Source organism: Helicoverpa armigera, chromosome 14 (assembly GCF_030705265.1).
Source record: "Helicoverpa armigera isolate CAAS_96S chromosome 14, ASM3070526v1, whole genome shotgun sequence".
Taxonomy (NCBI): Eukaryota; Metazoa; Arthropoda; class Insecta; order Lepidoptera; family Noctuidae; genus Helicoverpa; species Helicoverpa armigera.
Window position 1 is genome coordinate 542,860 of NC_087133.1, and position 27,423 is coordinate 570,282.

Below are 27,423 nucleotides of genomic sequence, written 5' to 3' on the forward strand. Positions count from 1 at the left end.
TAATCGTAACTGTTTGCAAATGAAGCAGATATTTGCATTATTTGTGACTGACAAATAAACGAGAAGAGATACTGTTTCATAATAATAATATAGGCATTGTCTCCCCTATTGATGGTGTGCAAATAATAGAAATACGATAACTCTAATATACGCTATTTTAGAAAAGGTATCACAGCCTGCCTGCCTTATTGCATTTTTGGTCACCAGTCATGCTTATTATCGAAATGTTGTTGTATGTTGTGTCTGTTAAGAATAATTAACAATAGTTCCAAGAAAAGTACCGTTGTTTCGAACGAATGTATCAGGAGGTCATTGACAAGAAAATGTAAAAGGCGACTGCATTTTACATTCCAGACTTAGCAGCTGGTAAAGAATAATTGTAATAAAAATAGTTCTATTAATGCCATAAGCTAAGGCTGATGCACTGCTTCTAATATTGTCCTGCTATTTAATAAACCATAACATAACAATGTTATTGATGTTTCAGTTTTTCTTTTTATCCATTTACTTTATGGTTGTTTGCGAAAAACTAAAAGATAGAGAGCGCCTAGTTAAATATTTAGAGCAATAATGTACAAATTGGTGAACCGCAAGTGGCAATATACCAACAGCTAAGGCGTAGTAAATTTTAATCTAGACGTAATACCTCTAAGTATTAATAACTTTAAAGCTTTGATAATGTTAAATCCTCATTTTTCAGTGGTTGGCGGTTACCTACACCTTCACCCTTGAAAGGTTACCCAGTAGAAATTGTTGCAAAATTCCAAATCAGAGGCCTTCAAATGGATTTGAGAAAAGTCTGGCAGTCGGGCCTTTTAGGTGATCACTCAGTAAGAAAAAAGTAGAAATAAAAAGCTTTATGTTGGTTGTGGATATAATTATTTAATAGATATAAAAATATAACAGTATGACTACGGGGCCTCACGTGGGCCGCTCCGGGCGCGTGCTCTTCGGAAGTATTATACACAGCAACCCGCTCGCTGGAACAGACAAACACACAGTTATATTACGAAAAATATAACAAACGCAGACTTAAATGTAGGTACATAAAATATAAATATATTCTTTCTAGTCAGAAAATGTTGTGGAAGTATGAAGTTGATGAATAACAAAAATAAAGGAAAGCCTTTTACTCGACTGACATGAGTGGTTAAGTTTTTGAAGTTTGATAGTAAACATATAATATATGTATATGCAGCATTCAAAAGTATATTAAGAACTTGTTATTTAGCGGAGTGTTCAGAACAGACCACGCTGTTCAAACAACTGAACCTTAGTGCCAAAACATCAAAAGGACGCTAAGAAAAAATGACTAAGGGTCGAAAGACACAGATTACTTACTTATAAGCAATGTTCCGAACATATATATAGGCACTACGCAGTGCTCGTCTACTAGCGCTCCGAAGACCACGTTGCCGACTATGGCACCTATCCGGCCACACATCACCGTCACCGCCATAGCTGTGGCACTGTGGACAAAAAGATATACTTTAAAATGGAACGAATATGAAAAATTTTAAACACCAAACAAGTAGGTACCTAAGTACCTGAGTTGGCTCTCTATCTACCTAAGTATCAAAATGATGGGCAATTACATCTATAGCATACACAGTCATTTAAACAGCCTCCATCAGAAGATGAATATTAATAAAATCTACATAAGTTGGAAATCTGGGCTTTTAGCCATTACCATCGACCAGTGAATAGTAGACACTTCTATGATAAAGAAGGTATTAGTTATATCAGAGCACCAAGTCAGAAACTAAGTCTATGTCCACATGTATTGACCTATATCCGGAGAGCAATTTAAAAACTACAACACCATTTAACAAGCAATTTAAAATTGCCGATCATCATTCTGATATGCAATTCCTTAACTGACTGCGTTTGCACGTCATCATATAGCACGTGTTTCTAACAACCAGTGGTCTGATGCATGACGAGGATTCCATCTTCAGTCTTCATAGATTTATTTATAAAAAACAATACGTTAATATCATGTGACAACTTTAATTAAGTGTACTAATGACGCTAGTCGAAAGCGTGGGCGAGTGGAGGCGTGCCCTGGGTGTGACTGTGGTGCAAACTGGGTGACTGATTAATGTCATCTCGTGATCAGGGTTTGAGGTGTCGGGAATTTGACATGTGACAGAAAAAAGAGTCACACCCCCGGACTGTATTTTATGATAGTTGAACTTGATGACGGATTTTTAATTCCTTTGAAAAACTGGCAACTTTTTTCATTCTTACATTGTGCCACAATGTTGTTCATACTAAAGTTCAGTTTGAGGTTTCAAATTTTAAGTAAAGACATCTAAGAGTCGTTTCAATTGTGTTTTTTTTTCTATCCCAGATTCTTTGTAAAACCAATGACAGTACGAGATATGCTCTAGTAAAGAAACACCCAACTGTTAAATGTTAAATTCGTTAAGTCCGCTAAATATGCAGAAAGTATTAAATAAAGAATACAGTTATAGCCTTTTTATCGTTCCACTGCTGGACACAGGCCTTCTCTCATACGGACAAGGATTGAGCATTAATAAAGAATAAATTAACATTTAATGCAAGCGATCTTTAATACTCACGCGACTTTAGTAGGGAATATCTCGCAGATGACACAGAACAGCACCGCCTCGGTGCAGCTGACGATGGCTTCGAACACACACGACAGGATGAGGTTCTCCAGCGAGGAGCGCACCAGGTTCAGTCCTAGCGCTGCCAGCCCGGAGCTGATTAACATCATCACTGGAGAGAAGAGGAGATTTGTTAGTATTGGTGTAATTAGCTGCTGAGGAAGAATTTGAAAATAATGCATTTGATCATCCTATGTACTGTATTTCAGCCTATGTACTCCGTAAATACGTTGTTAAGGAAATGCTGTGACTATTCCAGCCACTTGGACTACTATTAGAACGAGATGCTTCCCAAATCCTGATATTTAACACAGAAGTAACAATGTATATCATTTCATATAACATGATGAAGGGTTTATAAGAAAGGACACGAATTAAGATTCTGGAAATTACCAGTGATTAACTTACCCAACATAAGCTTCTTGCCGACTACGTTGATGGTGAGACCCACCCACAGAGCAGTTGGCACGCAACTTAACGCTACTACCAACGTATGGATGTACACTCTGTCATCTAGTGTCTGTAATTTGCCCTGGAAGAAGAAGACAAATATGTTTTAGACAAAATATCCTATCGATTTGTTAAGAGTTGAAAATGCTGCTTTTAAAGATCCTACGTTTCATGGTCAGCCCATTATTTAATCGGTTGACAATCCTGTACGTATTCGGCATTTGAAAACATTTCGAATGTTAATTAATCCCATCAATAAACCTACCATTGAAAATTACTGAACAGTAATTCAAAGAATCAAAATTTTAGCATAGGCAAACTTTCTACATGACTTCATAAGACACGAAGTAAATGAAGATAAGATGATACTCACAGTCAACTCAGCAGTATCATTAGCCAACGCGAGTGACACCTCGCACACGCCCGCAGACACGTCAGGGTACAGAGACGAGAACTGGCTGAACCGCTCGAACAGGTCCGGGAACCACATCATCAGTGTGTAGTAGCTGGAAGAAGAAATTACCTTATTTTATAGAAAGAAAGTGGGAAAGCGCAATAAGGAACATCCAAATACTGTATTTTTAAGCACGGTCTAACTCTCCTATGGAAAGATATGTTATTTATCAGTGAAACGGCTGTATCAATTGATACTAAATGATATATGGTTGTATGATGGAATATCTCATGGTTTGTGAGTTAGTTTTTATCCGGATAAAAGAGTAGTCCCCTCGGGACACAATTGAAGCTATGGAGGACGTCTCGTTTATAATTAAGCTTCAACACAATTCCTTTATACATAGATATATAATCAATGGTTTATAGCTCTTTCTTCTTTTAGATCTAGACTATTCACTACGTATTTAAATATCAAGTTATTGTAGTACCTGAACATAAGCCCAAAGTCCACAAAGCAGCACAGCACCAGCAGGCCAATATACGGAGGCATGACCAGCATCTTCTTCCTGACCCAGAAGGCATCCCATCGCTGCGCCCACGTGAGCGGCGCCTTCGTCTCGTTGCCGTTGTTGTCGGCTGACACCACCTCTTCTTCTTCACCTTCGTACGCACTTATCATTGATTCTACCTGAAAAGCAGAATCATATTTTAGACCCAATAAAGATTGAAGATTTTTAAGATTGAAGATTCTTTGGAATCTTGGTGGGTTTTTATAGATGTGGGCTTTTGGGCTTTATGTATTACAGCGTATAATTGTGTTAATGTTGAGATTTTATATGACAGGCATGTCATGTAAAATATTTTAAGATTATCATCACTTCAGTTACATCTTATTACTACTACATGTTACTTGAAGACATTGGTCACTAAACCATACATGTAATGTGTAAATTTAACTAAACATAATCAAATTACAAATGTTCTCGAGGTGATTAAAATTAAAATACCAAATCCAACTTACAGGAAAGTCCTTCTCACTAAGCTTAGTATTGACCACGAATATCCTCTGCAGCACCTGCAAGGCCTGCTCCGCTCTGTTCGCATACAGCAGGTATCTTGGACTCTCCGGGAACGGTATGAGGAGCAGCACCACCAACAGGCTGGGGATACCACAGGCTGCGACGAAGACTCGCCAGGAGGTGTACTGGAAGTCAGCTCCGACAGCTGTCAGGTTGAACCTGGAGTCTGGGATGATGAGGAATGCGATACCTGAAGAAGAAGATGTAATTTAAGGATTTATATTGTTAAGTATAGCGTATGTTATGTAGGACTTATTTTATTATTAGCATCCAGTGAAATGAATGGATACAGTAGTATCCTTTTGTGCTTAACATGCTTTTTTTTATTAGAGCCGTTTTTTCTTTATGGCATGGTCAAAATAATTAATTCCATTTTGCGTTTTTCCAGCTTAATTATTATTAACAGCATTTGAGTCCGTTTTGCTTTGCAGGTTTCGTACATGTTTCAAATGTACTTAAATACTCTCACGATAAAATATGTGACCATTTTTATATATCGTTCACAATTTTTTTAATACATACAGGTTTTTATCGTGTAAAACGCTATTAATCTTAATAACAAATACACTAGTATTTAAGTATCGTTCGCTACACAATTGGCAGTCAATGGCAGTTCTCTCGTGCCAGCGATATCATTCCGGGTGGCCTTACTCCGGCGCTGACATTCAGATTCCTGCTCCTAATATGCGACATCATCAATTGTTTGTTTATGTAGACTTTATTGCGAATGAACATTATTAAGGAAAAACTTAAAAGGGACTGCTTTAAGGCTTCACAGGAAATGTATTAGTTTAACCGAAGAGGAAACTCACAGCTACCTAAGTTAAACCGACCGCAAAAAAAAATCCAGTATATCTTAAACACTGTTATATAACTGAGAAAAGATGAAGGAAAACATCTTAAAGGAAAACCTGGATTTTAAAGTTTTAAATCGCCATTGTCAGGCGTTGTTAACGCTTATTTCTTCATTTTCATTGTTCAAGAGAGGCCTCTAGTAGGACTATAAAATGGTTAATGATGATAATGATTCAGAGAAGTACATAGATGTACTCATCCCATTAAAATGTTGAAACTGCATTTTCTCACCACGTCTAATTTCCAATAACATTATTCAAACTTAATGTCTCCAACACTTACCTGGCAACAAAATAGTGCCAAAAGTCCAGAAGACCTCAAGCCTGCACAGCATGACATCCCGGTGCCTGAGAGACAAGAAGTCTCCGAAGTAAGGGAAGATCAGCCCCGTGGCTCCGATGATGCCGAAGCCGGAGAAGAACCTGCAAGAGGCACAAGTCTACAACGAATAGTTACGTCAAGATCGGTACAAATACGATTCAAAGTGATTGATTAATTAACGCCTTTAGTACATCTACCTGAAGATATTAAGTCAGGGCATTAAATGTGTTATCGCCCATTTAGATAAATCTAAAATTTAAGATTTTTTTTTTTTGGTCCCGTTGGAATAACCAAATTAGACCCCAAATGTACACTCCATAGGTACATATCAAAATGAAATTATACGGAGGAATAAAGTTCTGAGTCTTAGATAATATTTCGTAAGGAACTGGGCCATGAAGTCCCAGACAGGATCTCCAAAATTCCTCCCCGTAATTTGTAGTAACAGATAATGTTAAGATACCTGCAGGCTAAGAACGCAGGAAATGACTGCACGACGCTGGAGAGGAACGCAGCCAGAGCGTCCAGAAGTAGCGCTCCGATGATGGCCTTCTTGCGTCCTCTCGCGTCTGCCAGGTTGCCCCAGAAGTAAGAGCCTACGCACATACCTGGAAGGAGAAGTAAGGATTGCTTGTGAGGAGTTTTAGTGGAGAAATCACCAAAGACAAAAAGAATTCTGAGAATAAGTTTCTTTTTGAAAAATGAATGATTTGGAAAGGCAAACCACACTTACTTAAGCATTAACATGATGTAAGTAACTGCTATGCATAAGAATCAAAAGTAAATGGCGGGATATAGACGTATAGAATAAAATAGAAAATGAAAGTAAAAGCTCTTGATACGGTAAGCTAGATAAAGATGAAGACCTTATTTTGAAAACTAGTACAAGGGAAACATAGGTATCTAACTAATATTAAAAACGCAATATAGCCAATATATCAGAATAACATAAAGCCTACGGCCTAAGCCTATAATTTATCCGGAAGACGTTCACCTAGGACGCAGAAGAATTTTCAAAGCAGCTATTCATTATAGAACTTACCAATAAGAGGCGTAGCAGTAAGCCTGCCCTTGTCACTGGAGGAAAGGTGGAAGTCGTACTCCGCAGCCGGCAGCACGAAGCTGAGCGTGGTGGTACTGAGCGCGCACACCGCGTAGATGGCGCCACATGACATGAGGAGGAGCCATTGGAAGCAGCCGTAACCTGGAATGAGAAATATAATTAAATTAACACTTACTGCGTAGATTTGGAGGTGCTTTGAAACAAACAAGGATGTAGGGGTAGAATACGAACACACTTGCAGCATTTCTTGTATTGCTACCCTATCGAACTCTTTTAACGAAACTACTACATAAAGGTAGACCTCAAATAGTATAGTAGTATTTAATTCAAACTCCATAGCAATTGCTAGAATATTTATAGCATCATTATAAAACTCAGAAATCAAGGACAAAACAACAATATATTTATATCTGTGACAGTCTTTTTTAAAACCGATTCCAGACGCTTGATCTAAATTGACCGGGTATTGAAAACACTTGGACTAATGATCTTCAATAGATACAAATGCATTACGTACATAAATATGGACAGATTGATATAATGTTATGTGTATGTAGGTGTCGAGACGAGTAATGGCTTTCAATCGATATGGCAGATTAAGGTGGTATTTCAAGGTTGGTTTGTGGATGGGTGGCTGTAGTAGATGCAGTAGATTCGTAAATGTGGTAATTTAATTACATTTATTAGGTGCACAAACAATAGGGTAGTGTCCAGGGTCGAAATAATGAAATAATATTTAGTCCGCTTTTTAGATAATCAAAAAATATTGGATACGTATTTTTTCTTTTTTTAATTAAACATAAAATGTCAAAAATTAGGAGTGGGGGCCTTTTACGTCACAGTGTCCTGAAAATTGTAGCAACTTGTGACGTCACACTCAACTTTAACACGCTATATCTTAACAAGTTCTGATCCGATTTAAAAAAGAAAAAATACGTATCGCTTAATTTTGGACAATCTACAAGACGGACTAATTATTATTTTTTAGGAAACTAGCCTATTATAAATGCCGTTCTAGAGAAAAAGTATATTTAAAGAAAGGGATTTTCATTTTTCTCCAGCTAGTGATTCAATCACTATGTATAAGACAAAATATCTAAAGAGTGTGCTTATGTTTCTCAAGTGAGTGTTCTTCCCCTGCTCATAAAAGGGTTGTTCACACCACTTAAAACTAAGAGCCAATAATATTTTCCGATATTTACCATCTACTTTAATATCGTTATACATAGTATGCAACTTAAAACGCTCTTCTTTCGTGTTGCACCCTATGTTAGTTGAAAATAGTTTATTTTTAACAAAATTACAGCCACATCTTTCTTTCGTGTTAATGCTTATATTGTTCACATTCAATAAATTGAATTAATCAACGACATACCATTTTAAAGCCCAAATAGATGACTTAAAAGTAATTATCGAATCTAATAAGTATAAAAACCTGTGACATAAGCAGTAACTTCGCTAAGTCGGCTAAGCTAGCTAAGCAGAGCCACAAATTAGATTTGTGCTTGACGAAACCGAATCCAATTAATAGTGTAAACGCGACGGGAGGGCGCCTGCAACCGCTGGACTATGGGGGAGACTACGCAGTTGTCGTTTTACTGAACAATAAAAGAAAAGTGGAAATGTGAATTAAAGCTAGCGAAAAGCCAAGGTTTTCAGGAGACTTCCGATTTTATTTTTATTTGAAATAAAATACGTTCAGGGTTACCTATAGTAGATACCCTAATAAATCATTTTTTTTCCAAAGATTGATATATTATATTACTAAGATTAAACTCGGAAGGACCGACAGACAGACATGTCAAAACTACAAGGGTTAGTAGTTTACTACGGAACCCTACAAAGATCTACCAACATTACGGCGCGCATTCGCTGATAGGTTTACCAAATATTATATCACAATATTAGAGCATAGCAACATAACTTTACCAATACCTGAAAATATTTAAAACATTTTTCGTACTCTTCAAATTTTTCAAAACAAGAAATTCAGCGCTACCAAATTGTAAGTACCTCTATATTTACCCTTGAACGAATTCCATTAATTAGTATGTCACACAATACAGTTTCGTTTTCAAGGTCAATACGTATCAAAACATACAAGTACGTCACTGTTATCCACCCTTACAAGGTCGTAGTGCAAAACAACCTTATTGATAAGTTACTTGTATTAGTGTACGAATAAGTTCGTTTTAGAGTGCTGTAGAATTATATTGTGTACTCATTACTTATGTAACTAAAAATAAATCAAACCTCTTGAGGTGGAATATCCTAAAATGCCAAATTAGGCCAGATAGGCTGTATTTAACAGTTTATATTCTATATACCTATGCCTAACTTATCAAATTTTATACACAATGGTTTCTAACCAAACTCTTAACTGTATTGGGATAAACAAAACGAATTACCTTCGCCTAGACAGGCAAATAATTAGCCCTTGGTCGAAATACGAGCTTACAATTCACCAGCAAATTAGTTCCTTTACGGGAATCATAATATGGGCGTTCCATATGATCCGTTCGGAATAACCGAGGGGAAAATACACAAATGTGAAAGTGTTGTAACGGAGTGCACTAAAAATAGAACACATTTCATAACAAAAGCGACAGTACAACCACAGTTTAAATATCAATAACATCGTCAAAATAAAACCCAAAACAATGACAGAATAACCTCATAAGAATGTTCAGTAGTCACTACATGAACTTGGTCGAAGCATGGCGGTAAAATAGTAAATAAATAAATATTTGTGAAGACGTAACAGTCTATTTGTACATGCGCAGTGTCACGGGAGACTGTGCACTTTGTACTGCCCTTCCAAGCTATTTTCGACGTAAACAGCTCTAAAATTAACTCCATTAATACTTTGTCTTGTTTGTCCTTTAAAAATGTCACCATCGGTCTCAGACGTAGGTACGCCAGGCTCCAGAAAGATGAGAAAGGTTCTTCGTATCATTACATCCAGCAGTAACATTGATGGATGCAGTCACCTACTTATTACCTACATTTAACAACACACCAAGTTTTACAAAATTCGGTAGGTATACGCGTAGTAGTGCAGCGTAGTATAGACGCCACAAACCATATTTCTATCCTCAAAAATGACATAAATATACTGTATTTCAGTAGGAAGACGCTCTAACCTCACCCAGGGCCACACAATTAACCGTGGCCCCTCTGAAGTAAATTCTTGGCAGAGTTTCCTCCTCAGATATCTGACGCTGCTCACGTCACAGCCCAGCTTTCATCTGTGCACGAGTTCGCTGGCTCTCGTCAATGCCAAGTCACTGGGTGATGAGGAAGGGTTAAAAGTCAATATTCGAGACTGTCGAAGTCCGTAAGATACGTCAAACTGTTCTGTTTTTGGTGGTTGTCGACTTGGAAACTATTTTGACGCAGATCAGTTAATAAGAATGACATATGGGCTAAAAGTGTATGGCGTAATCTTAAAATGCCTTTCCATAATGCACAATTATTGAACGATGGAAATATTTCTGGTAGTTTAGTGGATAACTAAAACTTGAATTTGCCAGATATTTATATTAGCGAGAAAACAAAGATGTGATCAAAAAATTGTTGTTGTGTCAGAAAATTTACTAATTATTTCTACCTTTAAGTAAGTTAAAGGTCAATAGGATGATTCAATACAAATAATACTTCTTTACAATAAAAGACTGAAAAGTCGCATCGTTTCGGTCACGTATCGAGCACGTGTTCTTATTATCCTTTGAATTCCATTCTTAAAGAATACTTTGTTAACATTCTATGTTTTTTTCAATGGAAAATGCAATACATATTACTAAAAAGTTTAGATATTATTTGCCATGCTAATAAAAACAATAGTCTTTAGTTTGTTTCATAGGTATACAAATATATAAGATTTTATAGATTGCAACAAGATAACAAAAGAAATCATAAAATGTAAAGCATTGGACACAATGCTTAGTGGTGTGCCATAAGAACTGTTACACACGGACTCGCTTTAAGAGTAACAATGGTGATTTTATCGCTGATAACGATAGCAACAAACAAAACATTACAATGTCTCAATAAGAAAAACACAAGAAATAGCTAAATGCCTTTTCAAAATAAGACTTGCTTCTCAAATCCAAGTTCCAAGTCCAACGTTTTAATTTCAATAAAGACAAAGTCTAAAATAAAAGTTCATTTTTTGTAGATTAGATATAAACTTTATATTTACACACACAAGAATCATGAGCCAAACCTATTTATCAAAACGAACTCCAAAGTGCATTGACCCTCAAAATTAGAACAATCAAATGTCATATTGACGTAAACATTCTCATAAAATAACAAAAAAAATCTAGACGAATATTCTTCAAAATAGATAAACAGTGGAAAATGAAAAATAATGAGTTTACCCTCATTTTTCTGTTGTCCCGGAGACTTCTGAAAATAGCCGAGCAGTCTGACCAAGATCAGACGGTATCTGATAAAGACTTGGCAGTCTGACAATTGTTATGATGGAAACATGTAAATAAAGGTTAGCTGGCTTTTTGGGAGAATTGGTTTTCTTAAAATTTTTGTTTATAGTGTTTGAAGGAGTTTTCTAGTTATGATCAATACCTATTTTAATGTGAATTATTTAATTTGACATCATTTGATAACTACTAACTAAATTCTTATTTAATCAATGAAATAACATATTTTAAGTAATTAAAGGAAAACTGCAATATTTTTAATTTCAATTTTCACTGAAATCACGAATATTTTCCACGAAGATAGGGATTTTCGAAATAATTTCCTTTATCAAATTGAATTATAATGATAGACTTCATTCGTAATAGGTATCTCCCATTCACACAAATATTAACGATATCAAGCAATAAAGTGCAGTCCATTAATTCGCGAAGTAAATACGAAGCACTTCGTGCTGTAAACGGAATCGTAAACTCATAAACAAGTCATAAACTGTAGTTAACGATCATATACAAATGACAAGGAGTCTGACATCTGTAGATAGCCATTTGTTTTTTCTAGATATTTTTAATTGGGAGGACTGGACCTAGACATAGCACTTGCTTTTCAATTGTAAGGTGAATACATTTTATTCAATGCTATCTTAAAGTTTTACGCAAAAGCATGAGGAATAGCAATTCACATTTATGTGCATTTTATGACACAAACAATTCGAACCAATAATATAATTGGTTCCTTAGGGATGTAAAAATTATAACATTATAGCAATTTTAATGATTTCCAGGAAACCATCCTGTGTATGGAGTTTCTTGCCTGCTCTTTTCCGTGAGACCAACTTTTTGGAACCGTGCAACTACTGTGACGTTTCATAGGAGCCTGCAAAGGCCTATTTGAAATAACAACACTAGATTTCTGCGAAACATGAAAAAGTACACTTAAGTATTTTAAATTACCTATGTGTTTCGTTATTTATCTATCCGCCTTCCCAATTATCTAAACAGCTGAGTACGTTTTATTCTGAATAAATGTATTTTTTATGGTTTTAGGAAGAGTCATAAAGAGAAGATTGATCCACTTTTTTTGGCACCTAGTTTAATTGTTCCCAGCAATGTCACTAAATAGGTCAAACACTTTGACTAAGTATTTCTTTTATATTCAATTCTGATTGTTACTGCGCACATTTTCTTAAATGATAACTGTGGAGACAGTATTTTTTCATAGATTTTTTATTAAATGACCCAAGGAGCTACGGATCTTCTTCTAGTAAAAAGATAATTCAAGTAATTTCCTTTTTTTCTACGAGAGGAAGGATTATTATCATTTTCAGACCAAAAAAAAAAACGTACCAAAACAATTTTATCCGTCTTCACTTGCATAAAAACATTAATACCTACTTATTCATCATTTCATCAATTAACATATCTATGCTCCAATTTCTCAATGTCAGTCCAAGGAAAAATCATCAAAAAATGTTCAGAGGATATTTCCTTCATTTGTTATTCCTATCAATGTTTATTTGTTCGTCTTTTTGTTCAGAAAGCGAAGAATTCTCGAAGCTGTATTTCTTTTAGCGATTACATACGAAATGATTTGCTTTTGTCTGCAGATTATTGCAGTATGATGTAATTTTGAAAAATAAACTGTGAACTGTGAACTTGACTGAGAAGCTATGATTGGTAACCTACCGTAACCTTTGCATTTTATGTCTAATAAAAAAAGCGCAGAAACTGTTAAGGCGATTTGAAAAATTCTTTCACAGTTGGAAACCTGCACAATCCCACAGCACAGGCTACATTTTCTTCCGATACGGGAAGAAATTCCCTCTAATAAAAATGTGGGCCTGAATCATCATGTTTACTATAAAACATCACCTAAATTAACCAATAACAAATCCGCCTACTCTTTACTTTCCAAAGTTCAGCCCAAAACACCAAAATAAACCACGCTGTGTTTTATATAGGCCGTTAACAATTTATCTGTGTGCCCGGGCACTAATGACGGACAGGTGAGGTCTTTGAACCCAAATATTTACGAAGAAACTAGATTTTATTCTAGTACACATATTTTTGCTTATTTTTCAGTGCAAAGATACCACACATTACAAATACTAGAATGCCGTTCTTAAATCTAGTTCTTATTAAAGTGAAAACCTGCTGGTTGACAATTTCAGACAGTGCTGTTTTTTTTAGGATTTCAAACTTATACGCTCAACTCTACATATTATTTTTTATATCGCAACTGTAAACCTGTACATTATTATCTGCTTAGTCGTTTCTCAAATAATTGGGGCGTCTTATAAGTGTCTTCTGATTTCCTTTACCCGAGCAATCCAACACACCTTGGAAGGAACTCCTCGTGAAAAGATTGTCACCCATCCACGGAACGTACCACGCCAAGCTTAACTTCATGATCAATCGACATATGCGGCTGTCACTTAGCCACGAGCTTGCTCTCTAGCTCTCTACACGCTTTATATGTATAGTATATTGTATAATATCTATAGTATAAAGTGTGCACGAGACAGACAATTAAGCTATATCTCTACAGCCCAGCTATAACGTCGTAAACTGAACCATATACTGTAAATTGAACTCTCGATGTCACCACTCCAGAAACTTTCCGTCTAATGAAAACGTTTCAGCTTAGGAAAGTTTTAAATTGAAACAAACTTGATTTAGACATGGTTTTTTCTAATTATTAACTTGCTATCCAGTCTTTTAAAGTCACACTTAGAATTAAAAGAAAAATTAGAACAAGAATTGATTGCTTTTTTTCAAGCACTCAATCCTGGATGTATGTATTACAATTACGGAACTAATTTCTTTTTTAAGTTCGCTTTACTTAAGACCGAACTATACTATACTATATTTTAACATTTATCTACTCTATTGTAACAGCACTTAAAGAGGGCTTTAGGGAATATACCTATAAAAGTTATTTTTAGCAATGGAAGCAGACAATCTATCGTAGATAACGTTACAGGCTGTCTCGCACGTCTCCATTAATCGATCGATTACGATAAAAACGAAACACCAATGACCAATGTTAGATAAAGGAATAAGTTTTAACTAGGTAGATGCAGCTAAGTGAGAAATTAGATATCGGGTTGCCAGAATCTTCTAAGCGAAACGACACTTTTCTTGGTAGTAGTCATTTGTTTCATCCCTTCACTAAATTAATCATCGACAATGGTTTTCCTCAACCCAGTTGTATGGGTATTTAAAATATTTCTTATAAAATCAAGTAAGCAATGTCCATACTTCCCAACAACATAGTATTCTAACCTCATTCATTAATTCACTCCTAAATATGTTTAGTGTTAATTAATGTAACGAAGAAGTGGATACTTGAGTCATTTGTTTTGAAAACAGTCGCCAAACACGGCACTATGTGGCGCTGGCTATGCGTGGAAAACTACTCCATGGAATCGCTGTACTAATAACAAATTATGACTGAAGGATGCATTAAGACTGTCGTTTATTCAGACATAATAGATAGTCATGTTTTGAAAGAATTTTTCATGGTAGTTCCTATTCCTAAAGCTGAACCTTCCAACGTCGGAAAACTGGTACAAGACGCTTGTAAACATTATTTTAATTGAAAGGCGATATCAGTTAGATATCTTTCAGTTTAGTCCAACCAAGAGCTTTCCGAGTAACTGAAACGAGGGGGTTTATAGATACATAGTCTTTTCGGAAAAAAAACTGATACTCAACTTCATTAAGACTGGAAGCCGACCCCAACACAGTTGGTTAAAAGGCTAAAAAAACCTGTCAGTTTTGAATCTAGAAAGGTCTAGCACATCAAAAGTACAAATAGACAATATCCAGGAAGCTTCGAAAGCTATCAATGCGTTGCATATTGTATGTTATCATACTTATCATGACGTATCAGTATATTGTCGATACTACAATTATGTGATATCGGTCATACAGTAAACTTGCCGGTTTAATCTGCTTTGTGTCGGAAAACTGTCAGCTTATATTGCGAATTATGTCAATGCTCTGGATGTTTATACTTAGTCCTATCATAAAAGAATAAAGTGCATATTGTTGTACCCTTTGGGTCTTCTTGGGTTTGTCAGTTATCATATGCATACCTATGGTCTTACTTGACCTTCCGAATATTAGTAGCACAAAAGTAGCTGTATCTGTGAGCCTGTCGCGTTTTCACGCCAAACATCAGGAAAGAATTAAATTAAGGGTGCATATAGACAGTCCAAAGCCTGAGAAAGGACCACTTTTTATCTATGTGCGGGAAGTAGTTCCCTCGAGAGACTGGTATAACTACGGGGAAAAACTAGTATAAGTGAGGACGAACGATTGACGAGCCAATTGGTATATAGTGCCAAATTACTTTACTTATAATGTATCCCATCACGCGATATTCAATCTACAGAGCTATATAAAATACTAGCTGGGTGCGGCTAATCGCTATATCATAATGGTTCCCGTTAGAAATATTGTTACATCCATCACTTTGTCAGTCAAGTGGGCCATGATGGCAACACTGACACACTGGCGGCGGAAATTCTACAACTTAGGCTAAAATATTTTAAAAAGTATGGTAATTCCAGTAGGAAACGAAGTCAACTTTTAAACGCAATGCCAGTTAGATACCCTAATAAATACAATTAGCACGGTTTTGATTACCAAATCGTTACCATTTTTACAAGCTTTTATTTTTAGTATGTGTATAAAATCTCTGTTTTAATTTCTAATTAACTGTTAAATAGTATTAATTTAGTGCATCGTTTTTCGATTATTCTAAAACTTATCTACAATCAATAAGATCGCTTGAAAGAAAACAGCTCCAGGCTTATTGCGCCACTTAAAAAAAAACTAGTTACAATGTAGTTTTTACGTAACAGTATGTAAAAGTAATAAATAACAAAGAACCAGATGAAACTACAAAAGTATCTTCAAAAGAATCGGCTAAATAAAAGCTACACTTTGATCGCAATGACAACGGTTGTTTTGGCGGCAAAACTTATTTTCGGTGACGTTTCACGGCCATCTTGGATTGCGGACAGTCGGCGACAGAGTATATATGGCGCTTTGTACTTTGTTGCATGAAATGATACAAGACATATTTTGCATTCCAAGTTAATTTTACATTTGTTTTTATCAAGCCTGCGAATTTTTCGATCTCAATTTTTTTAATGTGGTTTCACCCACGTCCCGGGGGAACTTCTTCCCGAACCTAGATACAAATTGCCCATGTTACTCGGGAATATTGTAGCCAACACTGAAATATTTTTTAATATTTTTTTAGTAGTACTCAAAAGACCTGCTGTCTTTTGAGTCCAAAAAAAAAGAAAAAGAGCCTCTTGTAACACTGGCATAAATACAATAATATAGTATAGATTTGATAGAGGATCACTTCATTAATCACAAAACATTTAACTTAATTAGCCGTCTACGTTTCTAGAACGATCCATTTGATTCAAGCAACAAGTATAACTACACATACGATGCGCAACAGGTCCTGAAACCTTAAAAACTGCTGTGTAATACGTTTCATTACTGAAGCTATATCAAGGATTTCAGTATCATTGCTATAAATAGAACACTGGTGGAATAAGGCATCTTTTATTATAGGTTTTATAGTGCTGTATATCATGTCTAGACCGCACGTAGGTATTGTAAAAATATCTCATTATTTTATAGACTTGATCTAAACCTTTTTCTTTTTAGCACTCTATTCAATAAACAGCAACCTTAATTATGAAAAATAATTATTTATTTCTAGTTTACCTATAATATAATTTAACGTACCTCTATATCCCAAAGGCATGCATGTTTCTAAGGTATTGAACAATATTATTATCATACACGTCACCTTTTCTCAGTTGGAAAATGTCTACTTTTATTCAGTACAAAATCAGTTACCACACACATTTTGAACTTCAACCTTCAACCACCAAATACCATAAAGAGACAGCCATCTATATTTATCAAAGACAAACCTCGAGTTACACTAATAGCCGGCCTTGCCCCATAACCTTGATGACGTCACGGGCCCACCCCTAGTTAGCTAAAAGCTTACGCTTAATGTAATGAGTGTAGTTATGACCACCTAATGACTGGATGATTGAAGGCCAGCCTTGAGGTGAAGCAAGGTCTACCTGACATCGGATGCTAGTTAATTACGGGCTATCTTTAACCCCGGAAATAGATGGACTGCTAATTTTATTGGTGACGGGCGTTTTAGCTAAATTGGTTCGGTTTATTAGGTGGTTATTGGTTTTTGAGGGATTTTGTTGTACTTACTGTCGGAATATTGACCTGACATAAAATTTTATGTGATTTACTGCCGTGCTTACCCAAGAATAAGAACTATGAAATTACAACACTTTGAAAGTCATAGTTTAATATTACTCTTGAAATCTTTTAGCCTGTATATATTTAAATCTAGATATTTAGTTAGGTATTCCTGCATTTTTCGGGCCATTTAAATATTTGAAATAATACTAAGTGGCTTCTTCTTCCGAGATGATGCGTTTTCGACACTCATATGTTTTATAATGGCGTCTCAAAGTAAAATTGCAGATTTTCAGCCCCCATAATTCCCCCATAATAACGTTCCCTCAAAATTCTTCATCGAACAACTTCCCCATACATATCTTCGTTCAATTTTCACCCTAACACGAGGTTGTCACGCATGGTTTTCCCAAACACCATGGGTGGAAAATCCCATAAGTTGCGACAATCATTACTTTACGTACCATAGCGCCCTCTGGTGGAGCTTTAGTGACAAAATTGTGTATTTGTATGCTAAAGGACTATTTGTGGTAGTGACGTGTATGTATGTTTATGTATGTGTAGGATTGTGAAATTGTTTTTGTTGTTTGTTTATTTAGTTGTGAAGTTTTGTAATCCCTAAAGATTAAAACAAAGTTTAATGTGAAAGTTTACACCTATCAATTTTATTAACATCAAATTTTCGGTATTTTTGGTGAGCCTAATGTTTTTGGGTTTTAAATTATCTACATAGTTTGTGATCAAAGAAGCTCCTTCATAAGGAATATAAAATTTTACAGTTTAATTCGATGTCAAATTAGTAGAATTTATTAGAATCATTTAAATAGTAGGTACCTATCTTCAAACATGAAGCAACTACAAACCCTTATATTAAATTTACACATCAAGGAAAGGAAAACCGAAAAGAAAAAATATGCAAAACAAAAGATTTTCCTCAAAAACGAATCCATCTAATTAATCATAGTTATCACCGATAATAACAATAAAAGAATGACGTCACAGCCAAGATGGCCGCCCACAAACATAGTAAAATAGATTTACAATGAGAATAACAAAGAATATAAACATTTGTGAATGATTGACAGCCGCGGTAGGCTGGCTACTATCAACATTTACTACTTAGGTTAATGTTTAATTAAATGGCTCAAACTGTATTTTAAATTTTCAAGGTTGCTGTTAAAAGGCAGTACGGTACTGTCAAACAACTAAGCCGTTCTGAAGTTAGTAAATAGCAACTTTACAATACTTAGTGAAAATGTATAAACTTCAGAAATGCAAAGCACTTTTCTTACTCGAAGAAGTTGATTTCTACACATCCTTATGCATATACCTACATAGCTTTGTTATCAAGTTGTTTATAATAATGGCGCCTAAGGCCAATTGTCACTATGTACACGAGAATTTGCGCAGACACAGGTGCAGTCTCTATTCCTTCACGCACATAGCCCGATGGGACAGTAAACCGACACGACCGGAGAGAGATCAGGCGCAGGACTGACATTTACGTGCTCTCCGATGCACGAAAAATTATTTATAAACCTATTTGACAATAAATCCCACAACGAGCTTAAAAATTATTTAGTAATCAAACAGAAGTACCTACCTAAACTATAAATAAAATTATCTAATATTATTTAACAAGCTTCTCAGTCCGCTCTTGACCGATTCTTTATTTAGCTCAAAAACAATCGCAGGCACGTTAAATGCGCAGAACATAATATTTTACATATACAAATATGTTTACATGTATTACTGCTGAAAACAACGGGTTACGTGTAATTATAAAACTAAACAGCTTTTTGATTTGTTTATTTATTAACTAAACAGCTTTTTATCAAAGCTCCAGATTTCTTGCAGTATGCCAAAGGTAATTAAACTACTTTTGTCTGAAACGAATATATTATAAATGCGAATGTAACTCTGTTTGTCTGTCACGCTTTCACGCCAAAACTACTGAACCAATTTAATTGTGTTTTGGCAGACAAATATTCTTATGCCTGAGAAATGTCATAAGCTATATTCTATCCGGGTACGGCAAGCAGTTCCTACAGGGCACGACTGAAACTGCGAGAAATATTCAGATCCAAGATAATGAATCTTAATTTCAACTCCCATCCGTAACCTTCTATATAGGGTAACTATTTATCCAGGTATTTTGATCCAATTAACACCACAATTTAGTATTAAAACAAGCACCCGTGCGTCACTTGTACCCAGAATACCGTATTTACCTGCATGTTCGGTCAATCCGTGACATACAGTGGAACAAGGTTAATAGCTGCCTGAGACCGATTTAGACGCAGACAGACAAACAAACTGAACGGAGAAAATGTAAGTAGGGGAATTGTGTGATTGGAGTTTTTGGGTGTTACCTATTCGATTTTAAGCTGGTCGACATGGTTCCACACTTGACTCCAGGGAAGTTCTTCCCGCACTCGGATAAAAGTCCTGTCTCAGATTATAAAATCTGTGTAGGGAGCCTTTCATTTACATCGCCTCTGTAGTTTTTGCATGAAAGTCTGGCGGACAGGCATTTATTACTTTTGTATTCATAATATTTACAGAGCTTAGGGTGTTCATATGTCTATGAAACATATTTTTTGTCAATTATTTTATAAGAAGGCAATAAAATGCCATAATTTTTTATTAAGGTATTCATGTCCAGAAAGCACATAACTTTATACCTAATTCTGAAAATGAAGCCCGCAAGACCGAAAAAACTCAGTCCAAAAATAAAACAGTCACAAAAATATTTCACCCGCAAAGGTAAAAAATGCCAAATCATTTCTTTCAAGGTCCCTTTTGTATGCGCAGGAGTTCGCGCATTGTCGCGTGCGTCTGCGCAGGTCATTGACCCCGTGGTTCCCGATATAACGAGACATGTGAAATGTGCTGAAAGTGTTATGTCCGCTGAAAATTATTTTTTTGTGAAAATGTGAAAGAGTTTAATATGTTTATGAAGTTAGATGTTGATATTTTTATTGATATTTCTTGGCCTATTTGTTTTGATATTAATTTCAAGTTTTTGTCAATAGAGCGTTCAGTGTGTAAAAATTGCGAAAAGTTAGTTTTATTTTAATTTATTTAGAGCACTTCAGGCGATTTGACCACTTGCATACCGGTGGCGCGGATCCACGCAGACGTAATTGATTTTCTAATGTTCTCTAATTAGCGGCATACAAGAGGTTAAAATCCTAGAAGTTTGTTGAATGTTATATTCACAATTTCGCATAAAATATGAAAATTCCTTGCATATCTATGTTCATTATAATGTGTTTATATGTATAGCCTTTTACCTTTGTTTAAATAGCATACAAAATACATCTTGTTTTCTCAAAAAAAATCAAACACAAATTAAAAATAGTTCACACTGGCCAGCCTCAAACGAAAATTACCATAGAAATACAGAAGCCAGACATAAACAAACGAACCAGAGAGACAATGTTAGTTTTTATTGGACATTGTTTATGCTATGACGTACATTAGCAGTCTTGCTTCTTGTCTTGTGTATTGGTAAATCGACTTGACTACTAGAGCATAGTTTTTTAATTGGCAGGAATTATAGTCTATGTAGAAGACTAAAGTGAAGAGTAAGGCACTTAAAACTTTACTACAGCCTGCCATCTTCCTGCTCTTATCCCAAATTGATTTGTGGTCGACGGAGCATGTTTTTTTTTGAGTACCTATCTGCCGTCATCTCTCAAGTAATGTTCTTTCTAGCTATATCAACTTTCACTCAACCCTCTGTCGTTTATTAGGTCGTCCCCGTCATAGACCTTTATACATTCATGTTTCTGATCATGCTACAACTCTAATAAAGTTTTCAGTAATGCTAGACTTTATGTGACAGAAAATCTTCCATAATCTTATTTATTGGTAGAAGGAACTTTACACAATATAAGTTATGAGATATTTTCAATTTTTTTTATTAATAAATTTTTCATAAATAATTTGGTAATAGAAGATCTCCCTTTTAAATAACACTGTAAAGCCTATTGAAATCGTACGGGCTATAGTAGGTTTGGATTTCCCATAGCTAATAGTCCCATCGATCCCCCGTCTAGCCGACTAATCGATGGTGTCGACGCGTCTGGACCGGGAAGGCAATTCCTATGATTTCCTCTTTAATTCTAGTCAATTTTAAAGCTTGTGAGCATAAATATATCCAACATATTGATAACTCTTATTTCTTCATCCTTTTATCCTTTCTTTGTTTTACAATGACAACCGTTTTTCATGAACTCTTCAAGCTATGGCATAAGCCCATCTCAGCGCTAAAACTTGGAAAATTTACTAGAGATAAATTAGTTTTTCTATAGGCACTTTTAGGAATTACCTTTTCCCCCGTGATTTCCGAGTAGTAAGTAGCTTTCCGAGCATAAGTACGTACATAAGTAATTTTTTTTTGTCAGTATCAGCTCTAACTTACCCTCAATTTTCCCAAGTTAAAACTTTCTTACCTTTCTCCCAACCCAACATTAAAACAGTAGTCATTAGCACACTCACCGGCGTGATGCAGAGCGGTCTCGAAGGGCGCGCGCTGCACTCGCTCCTTGCTCTCTGCCAACAATATATAAATACATCAGTATTGCTGCCAACAGCTGATCGGGAGTGCTTCTCGTTACGGCGGATAAGGAAAATTTGTCATTTTAGTATTCGGTGTTGTGTTGGTACATTTCTATGAAAAATTAAATGGAGGTAGAGAGAATTACTTTACTATTTTGAATATCTACATCAGGCTGTTGAATGTTTCATAGTTAAATAATATAAAAATTTTGCGTGGTAAAAAATATTATAGGTATAAAAAATAAGAAAATAAATTGAAGCGTAACTTCAAATGCAGATGATGTTACGAGTAATTATAAAGTTAGAATAAGATCGTTTTTATAAGAACTAAAACAAGAACGTTAAAAACAAAAGACTAATTATAACAACGAAACCGTTTGTAGAACCATTTCAATATCGAATTAAAACAAATGACTACTCTTAAAACGACAATTTACAACTTTCTAGCTTAAGAAAAATGTACACAATAAACTGCTAGATAATACTATTTTTATCACTTTACGACCCTAATTACGAAAAGGCTAGGCTTTTAACTAACCAACTGACAAGAAAAAACAGCTCAAACGCCCCAAATAACTTAATAACCCAGTTTTCTAAATAAACTGAATATTTCTTGTACGGTGAGTTCAAGAAACTCCAATGTTTTCGTTCATAAATAAATACTCGTTTTTCTCGACGATAGAGAATTTATTTAAAACTGCATAAATTGTACTCGTGTTGAAATGTGTGAGATACACAATATGTGTTTCGGTTTAGATCTTATTTATTTTAATAACAGAAAGACAGACTGGAATGTCCTTTGTAAACATTTGAAAGTATTGAAGATGCATGGGGTCTGCAATAGTTCTAGATTCTTAATTATTGGTGAAAATACTACGAATATGTGAAGACATTTTTATAATTATACTGTGATAAGATGTTACCAAGGGGTATTGGGTTGCCCTGGTAACTGGGTTGAGGAGCGTCAGGGCGGTCGCTTCTTGTAAAGCACTGGTACTCAGCTATATCCGGTTAGACTGAAAGCCGACCCCAACATAGTTGGGAAAAGGCTCGGATGATGATGACTGTAATGAGATGCAATGCATTCTTTAAAAACATAAAGGTATGGTGCTCCTTGGCCCTCTTCGATATTAATTTTCTCACTTTAATGACTTTCATTTTATTTGTGTTTATTAAATTAATTATTAATTGCACAAATAAACAGTTGTTTTTACCTTTAACTAAGATCGTGACGCATTATAATTATATGTATATTGCGTTAATTAATTGGTCAATATTGTGAAACGATAGATAACGACATATTTACGTATTATTTCATTAATGGCTACTATGTTTTGTTTGACACCTGATATTGCTATCGGTTTCAAGTCAATGATCTTAAAAAAGAATGTTTTAGTAAACATAGATTATTTAATTAAAATAGCATTGACACAATTCAGGATATCTGGAACTCGAGGCTCGAAACATATATGAAAAATGTGTATTTTTTGTATTGGTAATTAGATTCTAACAATCATAGCCAATTAGATAATGTAGAAAATGTTTCTATGTTTTATAACTGGTGAAACATGTGATGCCGGCATTATCAGTTTTACAGTAAATTACACATTTAATCAACATCCTAGTATTTTTTGAATTGCAGGGCATCGACAGCTGCGATTTTCACCCACTGTCTTTAAAAATCTAAGGTACCTATTTAAGTAAAAATTAATGAATTTATGAGGAAGTCAAATAGGCAGTCGCTTCATGTAAGACACTGGTACGCAGCTGCATCCGATTAGAATGGAAGCCGACCCCAACATAATCGGGAAAAGGCTACCCAGATGCTAAGGTATGTATCTATGAAATTTACTTCTTAATTGATACATGGAAGTTTCTAGAACCTGTAACCTTTAGATTTAATTAGGTTACATGACATACAGCCCAGCAATGACGTAGTTAGCACTATTTCGAACCGCGGTCTTTATCAATGACAGTCTGTCTAGGTCGCCTTAACGTCATCACTTGCGGTCAATGAACTCTGCGCGAAAATTATAGTGTTAGCCTAGGATTTTTGAATATATGTTGAGGTTGGCTTTCAGTTTAATTCCTAGTAATCAATACTTCTATAGGTACTTAATATAACAATAATAAAGTGGAAAATACTCTGAAACTACTGAACAGATTTTGAAATTATTTTCAATATTGGGAAGCTACACTCTTCCCTAGTAACATAGGCTATATTATTATATGTATATTATCCCGGTAAAATGTAAAATCGCAAGTATACCTATTATAAAAGTCATCAAAGTATGCATTATCTAAATACCTAAGTATTTAGAATTTATTATGTAAGATCACAACTGTAAAAGAAAAACCAATGTATTTAACAAACACTAAAGATAAGGACACAATAAAACTCAAGGAAGGAAATAATTAGAAAACAATATTTTACGATCATGTACAATTTTATAGGTTTATATTTAATTACAACTAACCTTCACTTAGAATCATCGGTACTTTTCAAGGAAATATTACCCACAGTTGAACCACAATCATTATTTAAAAAGACAGAAATGAATTGATGCTGATAATTGAAATCAATACTTAAAGTACATCCAATGCAGATTAATGACTACGATTAATTTAACCTACAACGCCAAAGGCACTCAAAGCTTTTTATTAAAAACAACTTGAAATAAACTCCCAACCTTCAGGATTACCCAAATGACGCAAACACGACCTTATCAATAAATCCTGCCATAACAATCAAGTACCAGATCATCTCACTAAACCTCTTAACTGAATGTTAATTGAAAACAAACTGTTTCATTAAACGACTGTTTAACTAAACAACGTCCACTGTTTGCCCTGCGGCTCCTGTTTAATCTTAGATTAATCCCATGTCATATATATCAACACCAATTGAAGTTTAATTGCAAAATATCTCACGACGCTCAAAAAAATCCAGATCACACTGGTCGTATCTCGATTGATCCGGTTCAAAGTGGTTCTCACCAGTTTGTGCGAGAATTGGTTATGCTTGAACGATTGTCAAACAAAATATGATGATTGGTGATATCTGGTAATGATTAAATGGTGATGGAATCAATTGGTGACTGGCTGGTCTGGGAAGTGTAGACTGTAGAATTGCTTATGGGTCAATTTGTAGACGGGAAAAGTGTAATGTTATTGCGAAGTTGCGTAAGATTTAGAAAAATGGCCTTCAGTCATAGCAAAAGGACAATCAGTCTTACTAAGAAGTGCTTATTGCGCCGCTTCTCCTTCCCAGCAAAACCATACAGGAAATGGAAAAGAGCAAACATTTTTAGGGACTGTCTCATAAAATTTTGACATTTGAAAAGTGCTAATTTGGCATAAATGCTTTTTGATTTTGATTGAGATGCCTGGATAACTGTGTTGAGAAAGTCAGATAGACAGTTCAGAGAAACATACAAATGGACATTCAGCAAGCAAATTAAAATTAATGAACCAATCATCCGTACATTCTCCATTAATGAAGACGAACCATGTCCTACCACAACAGCTGTATTACGCAACTATTCTAAGAAGTCATTACAATGGGAGAAACAAAGGAACTGCCTGCGAATCTTTCCATTGGACGCATTATACTGAAATTGTAGCAAAAACTCATGATGTTTATATTATGTAAGTTCAGGCAATTTTGCATGAAGATTGAATGATTGATATGAATGACTAGCTTTATATCCATCTATACTTCTGTACTGATATAATAAAGAGGAATAACATAGTTTGTTTGTACCCAACAGGCTTCGAAACTACTGGACTGATTTGAAAAATTATTTCACTGTTTCGGAATTTCACAATCCCCGAGTAACGTAGGCTATATTAAGTTCAATGGGGTTAGTCCTATATATTGTGATGAATGTAAGTTGATTTGCTGTTTATTTAGTAAATAGGCGTAAGTAAATACATTCTACCAGGAGAGTTTGAAACTCTATACTATAAACACAGGTTATCAATGACCACAAAATGCGCACCGTCATACATTTCATATGCACCGTAAGATTAAGAGTACCTTCATACTGCAATCTTTTAGTCGGCCGATAGGTTGGTTTGAGCTCTTAAATCAGTATAAAGATGAATGGTAGCACGCACATATTTACGCAGTATTTTAGCGGAATGTGTGACATGAACGTGGACGGATATAGTGGTAGAGGATGACCAAAGAAGATGGATGGATTGTGTGAAAGTCGATATGGTCAGAATTAATGTTATGAAGACCCCAAAAAAAGGGGAAGAGGGCAGGATTATGTGCCCTCTTCCCCTTTTTTTGACGATGGGGTATTTAGTTGGTATCAGACCGACTGAAGACTTTGGAATAAAGATTTTCTTTAAAAAAAAAGTACAACCATTAGGTTAACTATCGGCCGTATTTAGTCTGCAGGGTACTCTTAGATTAACCCGAACTGAAACAATACTGATTACACGTTACTAGCAAAAGTTAAACGTCAGCAAAACTGGTTTGTTATCGTATCGGTAGAGTGGTTCAGTTATTAACTGATAACTTTCGCGTGGATCTAGATATTGTGGCAATCACCTTGGGAACTTCAATGCTGTGTTACGTTGTATGTACTTCCTTCTTTTTGAAAAAAAGAACCGGCTATGTATTCGGTTTTGTTGTAATGGGAGTCCCTTAAAATGTGCTAGGTTTCAGCATTTGTTGCTATAGCAGGATTGGAAACAGAATTTCTTATATCATTATGCTGTGAAAATTTCAACTATCTACTTAACTATCATGGTTCATGAAATACAGCCTCGTGACAAAAATACAGTGAAGTCTCAGCAATTTGGGTATTTCCTTTGGGTGCGGAACCCTAAAAATCGATGATAGTCATCATTCTTCTTGTTGTGCGTGCAATAATTAAAAATGACTGTGCTTTTACGACCTTCCTTTGGGTAAGTACATAGTTTTCAGGCCTTTATCTATGCCAGTTTAGGAATTAAAATACACGAAAACCTAACTCTCCACAATTCTTAATCTACTTAAGTATGTATTTCAGTCACTTACATTAAATTAAAAGATCATAATAATTATCTCAATTAAACCAACCGACCTTGTATTATGTCAACCGGTGATTCAACTATTGTTTATAAGTTAGCGGTTGCATCAATATTATTTTGTTTGTAAGGGTCGACGTTTGGGTCACTTTCGGTGCAGACAGTTTAACGACTTGACAATTGATAGGTATTCAGTTGCGGCTGGTTATGAGGTCATTAGACTGAGCTTTCGTGAATAATCTATCTTCTGTTGAGTATGTTTATAAGTACTCTTGTAAAGAGGATATGAAATAACGAATAAGAAGCTTATGGCATCGGGCTCACCCGCGTCCCAA

At 35.3% G+C, this 27,423-nt stretch overlaps 1 protein-coding gene across 1 annotated transcript in view; it reads right to left on the reverse strand.

Annotated features, from left to right (window-relative positions):
* Positions 1-856: 856 nt before the first annotated feature.
* Positions 857-27,423, reverse strand: part of LOC110378263 (synaptic vesicle glycoprotein 2B) — a 31,001-nt gene continuing 4,434 nt past the window's right edge. The window contains exons 2-12 of the mRNA XM_064037886.1: positions 22,007-22,060; positions 6,777-6,938; positions 6,198-6,342; positions 5,696-5,835; positions 4,501-4,748; positions 3,968-4,167; positions 3,457-3,589; positions 3,042-3,165; positions 2,586-2,745; positions 1,342-1,469; positions 857-980 (exon numbers count right to left, since the gene is read on the reverse strand). Coding sequence (XP_063893956.1) covers positions 922-980; positions 1,342-1,469; positions 2,586-2,745; positions 3,042-3,165; positions 3,457-3,589; positions 3,968-4,167; positions 4,501-4,748; positions 5,696-5,835; positions 6,198-6,342; positions 6,777-6,938; positions 22,007-22,060 — 1,553 coding nt within the window. The 3' untranslated portion in view covers positions 857-921. The remainder of the gene's footprint in view (positions 981-1,341; positions 1,470-2,585; positions 2,746-3,041; positions 3,166-3,456; positions 3,590-3,967; positions 4,168-4,500; positions 4,749-5,695; positions 5,836-6,197; positions 6,343-6,776; positions 6,939-22,006; positions 22,061-27,423) is intronic.